The sequence below is a fragment of the Rhincodon typus genome, chromosome 20 (genome assembly GCF_021869965.1).
Source record: "Rhincodon typus isolate 14 chromosome 20, sRhiTyp1.1, whole genome shotgun sequence".
In the NCBI taxonomy this organism is placed as follows: Eukaryota; Metazoa; Chordata; class Chondrichthyes; order Orectolobiformes; family Rhincodontidae; genus Rhincodon; species Rhincodon typus.
Window position 1 is genome coordinate 18223665 of NC_063351.1, and position 7700 is coordinate 18231364.

At 40.6% G+C, this 7700-nt stretch overlaps 1 protein-coding gene across 1 annotated transcript in view; it reads left to right on the forward strand.

The window, feature by feature from the left end:
- Positions 1-7700, forward strand: part of LOC109932541 (cilia- and flagella-associated protein 46) — a 205298-nt gene that overhangs the window by 63224 nt on the left and 134374 nt on the right. The window contains exons 22-23 of the mRNA XM_048609174.1: positions 640-821; positions 7213-7339. Of these exons, the coding sequence (XP_048465131.1) occupies positions 640-821; positions 7213-7339 (309 nt within the window). The remainder of the gene's footprint in view (positions 1-639; positions 822-7212; positions 7340-7700) is intronic.

Consider the following 7700-nt stretch of genomic DNA (forward strand, 5'->3'; position numbering starts at 1 on the left):
ATGTTGATAATTCGTAGCTCTTTACTTGTGATTAGAATTTACTTATGTGTAATAAATAGGAGTTCTTGTTAAGTACAGGGACCTGGCCAATGTTTGCTGCTAACTTTATTCCAACAACAAGTAAGTCAGTGTTTTTACGTATTTTGATTAGTTCATTAAATTTTGTGGAAACCCTGGGAGTAGTGGGCCTTGAGAATCAGTGCACTTTCCCAAGTGTGTCATAATATTACAAAGTGAAGGAAGTGTATATGCATTGCAGCAGCTTTGTCAAGACTCCTTCAACAATACCTCCCAAACTCCTACAATGTCCACCACCAAAGGGACAAGTGTATGGGAGTACCAACAGGTTCCTCTCCAAGTTACCTGTCACCCTAATTTGCAGATATATTACTGTCGCTTCACTGAGACTGTACCAAAAACCTGCAACTAATCCCTCATAGTATTGTGCATGTAGCTACTCATCAAAAAAATATTCCAGCAAACCACTGACTATCTTGGCTCCAAACTTGGTAACTTTTGGCTGGGTCACTGATAGATTTCAGCAGCAGGCTTAACCTGGCTACACTTGCTGTAATCATTCCTTGACGAATTTTCTAGTCACTATTTTTAGATTTCTTAATACCTATCCTCCGTTTTCAGTTGGAGAAACAAATATTAGACTGTACCTGGTCCGATCAACTGCTGGAGCTGGAAGTATTGATACGTTTGATGCAACTTGCTAACCAGAATAACGATGATTCATTACTAATGCGATGTGCCCAGAAAGCATTTGAATTGAATATAAGTACTGCTTCAAGCACTGATTCCAAAATGCACGAAAAGTGAGTATAATGCCATTTAATGCAACTTAAAATTATTTCATTTCTGTCAAATGGGTAAATAACTTTGCTCATTATTATCTTGGATTGAAAAAAAAAGCAAGTTTAATTTCACTTTGTCATTTAGAATAAGTGCAGACTTTGGGGTGTAGCATTTTTTGATTTTCATCTTTTTTATAGGGGGTTGACACAAACTTCAGTGGGCCAAACCTTGCTGGAGCAGATGACCCATGGCATACAGCGAAAGGAAATTTCTTGCACCCTTCAATGTAGCAGGACAATGGTTTATTTGATACTTTAGTAAACAAAAACAACAAACACACAAGAACACAAGAACTAGGAGCAGGAGTAGGCCGTCTGGCCCTTCGAGCCTGCTCCGCCATTCAATAAGATCATGGCTGATCCTTTCGTGGACTCAGATCCCCTTACCCGCATTCTCACCGTATCCCTTAATTCCTTTATTGTTCAAAAAAAATCTACCTTTTTTTTAAAAGCGTTTACTGAAGTAGTGTCAATTACTTCACTGGGGAAGGAATTCCATAGATTAACAACCCTCTGGGTGAAGAAATTCCTTCTCAGTTCAGTCCTAAATCTGCTCCCTCTAATCTTGAAGCCAAGCCCTCTTGTCCTAGCTTCCCCTGCTAGTGGAAACATCCTCTCTACTTCTATCTTATCTATTCCCTTCATAATTTTATATGTTTCTATAAGATCCCCCCTCAATCTTCTGAATTCCAATGAATATAATCCCAATCTACTCAGTCTCTCCTCATAAGCCAACCCCCTCAACTCCGGAATCAACCTAGTGAACCTCCTTTGCAACCCCTCCAGTGCCAATACATCCTTTCTCAAGTAAGGAGACCAAAACTGCACACAGTACTCTAGGTGTGGCCTCACCAGCACCTTGTACAGCCGCAACATAACCTCTCTGCTTTTAATTTCAATCCCTTTAGCAATGAAGGACAAAATTCCATTTGCCTTCCTAATTACTTGTTGTACCTGCAGACCTACCTTCTATGATTCATGCACAAGGACACCCAGGTCCCTCTGCATAGCAGCATGCTGCAACTTTTTACCATTCAAGTAATAATCCTTTTTACTATTACTCCTACCAAAATGTATGACTTCACATTTATTTACATTGTATTCCATCTGCCAGACCTTTGCCCGCTCACTCAATGTATCTATGTTCCTCTGCAAAGTTTCACAGTCCTCTGCACACTTTGCTTTGCCACTCATCTTAGTGTCATCTGCAAACTTTGACACCTTACACGTGGTCCCCAGCTCCAAGTCATCTATATAAATTGTAAATAATTGCGGTCCCAACACCAACCCTGAGGCACACCACTAGTCACTGACTGCCAGCTAGAATAGCACTCATTTATCCCCACTCTTTGCTTCCTGTTAGTCAACCAATCCTCTATCCATGCTAATACTTTACCCTTAATGCCATGCATCCTTATCTCATGCAGTAGCCTCTTGTGCGGCACCTTGTCAAAGGCCTTTTGGAAGTCTAGGTACACCACATCCACTGGGTCCCCTTTGTCCACCTCGCTCGTAATGTCTTCATAGAATTCCAAAAGATTTGTCAAGCATGACCTGCCCTTCATGAACCCATGCTGCGTCTGCCCAACGGGACAATTTCTATCAAGATGCCTTGCTATTTCTTCCTTGATAATAGACTCAAGCATCTTCCCCACTACAGAGGTTAAGCTAACTGGTCTATAATTCCCCATCTTTTGTCTACTTCCCTTTTTAAACAGTGATGTCACATTTGCTGTTTTCCAATCTGCTGGGACTGCCCCAGAGTCCAGCGAATTTTGGAAAATTACCGCCAGTACACCTGCTATTTCTCCCACCATCTCTTTTACTACCCTGGGATGCATTCCATCAGGGCCAGGAGACTTATCAATCCTTAGCTCCATTAGCTTGCCCAACACTACCTCTTCTGTAATTATGATTGTTTCCAGGTCCTCACCTACCTTCGTCTCTTTGTCTATTACTGGCATGTTATTAGTGTCCTCCACTGTGAAGACCGATACAAAATACCTGTTCAATGCCTCGGCCATTTCATCATATCCCATAACTAAATTGCCCTTCTCATGCTCTAAAGGGTCAACGTTTACTTTAGCCACTCTTTTTCGTTTTATATATTTATAGAAACGTTTCCTATCTGTCTTTATATTCTGCGCTAGTTTTTTCTCATGTTCTATCTTACTTTTCCTTATAGCTCTTTTTGTGGCTTTCTGTTGACCTTTAAAGTTTTTCCAATCTTCTAGTTTCATGCTGTTTTTGGCCACTTTGTATGCCTTCTCTTTCAATTTGATAGCCTCCCTTATGTCTTTAGACACCCATGGCAGATTACCCCTTTTCTTACAGTCCTTCCTTTTCATTGGAATATACTTTTGCTGAGCACTTTGAAAGATTGCTTTGAAAGTCCTCCACTGCTCGTCAACTGTCCCACCATAAAATCTTTGTATCCAGTTTACTTTAGCCAAGTCCTCCCTCATTCTATTGTAGTTCCCCTTGTTCAAGCACAGGACCCTTGTATTGGATTTTATCTTCACACTCTCCATCTGTATTCTAAATTCAACCATACTGTGATCACTTCTTCCAAGAGGATCCCTAACTATGAGGTCATTAATTATTCCTGTCTTATTACACAGGACCAGGTCTAGGATAGCTTGCTCCCGCGTTGGTTCCATTACATACTGTTCAAGAAAACTATCACGGATACAACTTGTATTTATGTCATGTTTTAATGTAAAGTCCTGAGATACTTTACAAGAAGTAATGTAAAACAGAATTTGACATGTAGAGATATATAGCAGAATATCAGAGTTTGGTCAAAGAGGTAGATGTAAGGAGTGTCTTAGTAGATGAGAGAGAGGTGAAGAGGCTTAGGCAGGGAATTTCAGAGCTCAGGGCCTTGACAGCTGAATGCATAGCCACCAGTGTTGAAGCAATTAAATCAGGGATGCTCAAGCAGCTAAACTTAATGGATAAAGGGAGGTTTGTGAAGGGATTTACAGAGATAGGGAGGGATGAGGTCACAAAGGGATTTGAAAACAGAGGAAATGTTTAGATTTGGGGAGTTTCTTCAGTGGGAATCAATATGTGTCAGCATTCATTGGGGTGCTAGATGAATGGGACATGTTGCAAGCAAGGCCATATGTATGACTGTCATGTTTATCGTAGAATGTGGAACTGTGAGCAGGTGTGCACTGGAATTATTAAGTATACAAGTAACATAAATATGGATGAGGATTTCAGGAGCAGATGAAACGAAACAGGGGCAGAGTTGGGTTACGTTACATAAGTGAGAAAGGGCAGGCCTAATAATGATTTCATTACATAGTCGGAAGCTCAAAGTCAAATATGGCACCAAGGTGATGAAAAGACTGGTTATGTTAGACTTGTTATACTGTAATGTGACAGTAATAATTAATTGTCTCAGAGTTAAGTTATCCCTAGATAGCAGCGTCCATGATATGATTGAAGTTTGCAACGAGTTTGAAATGAAGAAAGTTGGATTTCATATTGGTGCTTTAAATATAAATAAGGAAAACAATGTGGGAATGAAAGCTGAGCTAGTTGAAGTGACCTGGGAAGATTAATAGAAATGCAGTGGCAGATGTTAAGGGGATTTTGCAGAATACCCAAGAATGAATATATTCCTGTCTTAAAGAAAAGAAACTAAATTGGGAACCCATCATATGCGATAACTAAACACTTCAGGAAAAGCATCAAACTTCAGGAAAAGAAGAGAACTGTGCAAAGATGGGTGGCTGGTCAGATGATTGGTCAGAATATAAGGAATGGTAGAGAATGACTAAAAGGTTCATCAGGAGAAAAGAATTAGAATATGTAAGGAAGCTAACTAGGTATATAAAAACAGATAACAAGAGTTTCTACAGGTATATAAAAAGCTGAAGGGTAGATCTTAGTCCTCTAGAGAATAAGAATGTGGATTAACAGTGGATAAAAAGGAAATGGTGGATGAAAACATTCCAGTCATCGCTGTAAATCAGGAGGTGGAAGGAAGAGAGGAAATTGGCAAAATTACAATCACGAGGGAAGTAGCATACGGCAAACTAATGGAGCTACAGGCTGACAAGTTTTCAGTTCCAGATGGACTTCATCCTTTGCACTAAATGCAGATTGCTACTGAGGTAGTAGATACATTGGTGTTAATTTTGCAGTATCCCCTAGATTCAGGAAAGGTTCCATCTTATTGTAAAGTTGCAAATATAACCTTGATATCATGAAAGGAGGGAGGCAGAAAGTAGGAAACTAAAGGCCAGCTAGCTTGGCATCTGTTGTGGGGTAGGTTTCAAATTGATCATTAAAGAGATCATAGCTGTGCACTGTAAGAGTCAGTGTAGTTTCATTAAAAGGTTATCATATTTAACCAATTTGTTGGAGTTCTTTGAAGGAATAACGTATGCTGTGGATAAAGGAGAGCCTGGATTTCCAGAAGCACTTAAGATGTCACATCAAAGGCTTTTGCAAAAAAATAAAAGTTCTTGGTGTTGGGGTGTAACATATTAACCTGGATAAAAGATTAACTGGCTCGCAGAAAACAGAGTATGCAAGGAGGGATCTTTGTCTGATTGGCAGGTTGTGACACGTGGAGTCCTGCAAGAGTTTGTGCTGTGGCTTCAACTGTTTTACACTATTCACATAGATGAGAGGAGGGGATGGCTTAGTCATATAATCGCAAGACTATTAGTCTAGAAACTCAGCTAATGTTTGAATCCTGCCATATGGCAGATGGTGGAATGTGAATTCAATAAAAAAATCTGGAATTACAAATCTACTGAAGACTATGAAACCATTGTCAATTGTTGGAAAAACTCACGAGTGTCTTTCAGGGAAGGAAATCTGCCATCCTATCCTCACCTGGTCCACCGTACATGTGACTCCAGAGCCACAGCAATGTGGTTGATTCTCAACTGCCCTCTGAAATGGCCTAGCAAGCCATTCAGTTGTATCAATCACTCCAAAGTTTCAACGAAGAAATGAAAATGGAAAGACCACCTGACATCGATCTAGACACCAGAAACGGATCTGTCAGACACTGGAAAGTCGTCCTTAGTAACATCTGGGGGCTAGTGCCAAAATTGAAAGAGCCGTCTCTCAGACTAGTCAAGCAACAGCCTGACATAGTCATACTCAGGGAATAATACCTAACAGACAATGTCACAAGTACCATCCTCATCATCCCTAGATACGTCCTGTCCCACCAGCAGGACAGACCCAGCAGAGGTAGCGGCACGATAGGTTACAGTCAGGAACGAGTTGTCCTGGGAGTCCTTAACACTGACTCTGGACCCCATGAAATTTCATGGTGTCAGGTAGAACATTATCAAGGAAAACCTTCTCTTTATTACTACGTACAGTCCTTGCTCAGCTGATGAACTAGTACTCCTCCATGTTTAACAACTTGAAGGAAGCACTGAGGGTGGTAAGGGTGCAGAATGTGCTCTGGGGTTTTCAAAGTCCACTACCAAGAGTACCTCAGCAGCAGCGCTACTGATCAAGCTGGTCGGTTCATAAAGGACACAGCTGCTCGGGTTGGGTCTATGGCAGGTGGTGAGGGAACTAACGAGGGAAAAACATACTTGACCTCATCCTTGCCAATCTGCCAGCAGCTGATGCATCTGTCCATGACAGTATCGGTAGGAGTGACCACCGCATAGTCTTTATGGAGACTAAGTCCCATCTTCATATTTGAGTGTAACTTCCATTACGTTGCGTGACACTATCACCGTGCTAAATGGGACAGACTTTGAACAGGTCTTGCAACTGAAGACTGGGCATTCATGAGGTGAAAAATGAGGTGTCAACACAAAATAGGAATACCACCATCCGAAATATGTTAGTTTTCACATGTATACTAATTACACCTAGCTGTACCTCACCATAACTCTCTTGGGTTCTCCCTTGTTACTAACTATTAAGCTGAGAAATTGGGAAGCCAGTGTTTATTTCGAGTGGTACTTTGTTGCGTGCAGAACGAAAACATTTTCATTGGAGTCTCAGAAATGAATTTAAACAATGAATCCAGTGAGAGGTTCTTTGCAGAAGATGATAGGTGCCGACCAGCTCTCTACTTCCACGTTTACATGTTCCGGAGACAATGCATTAATATGTTACACACTGCTTTTTTGTTGTTTATGTGACAGAATTACTTTGCCTTGAATAAATGAAAAGCTGAGTGAACCCAGCAGGATTTAAATCGGACTCTTTGGTCTTGAGTGTCCCACTGAGCAAATGAACTTACCCAACTTGTGAAATTGCAATGCTCTTTAATTGAAGCAAAGGTTTTTGATAAATAACCATTGTGTATATTTACATGAATTAAAAAGTAAAGTTTTCTTTGTCTTGTATACAGGCATAATTACAAGGTTCAGCAAGAGTTGCTGAGTGTTGCTGCTAGTATTAAAGGGCAGAGCATGATGAAAAATGCAGCTGGAGACAGCGAAATGCGCATCTCCGCCATCAGAACGTTTGAATTGAGTGCAAGGTGATTTTATTTCCGCTTTGGATCATAGTGCCTACAGATTTTCATTACAAAGTTGATAATTTTCTAATTATATGGGAGATTCCCTTGGCATGTTTTGAAATATTCCTAGGTGGCTATAATGGCAGCATTTAATTGCACACAACATCAGAAATGATGGGAAGAATTTATATTGTCAAATTAGGAAGGAAGAGATCAGAGTACAAATGGGGGCTAAATGCCATAAAAATGTAAACCTGGCATGTCAAAAACCTTTCAGAGATAGTAGGAACTGCAGATGCTGGAGAATCTGAGATAACAAGGTGTAGAGCTGGATGAACACAGCAGGCCAAGCAGCATCAGAGGAGTAGGAAGGCAGA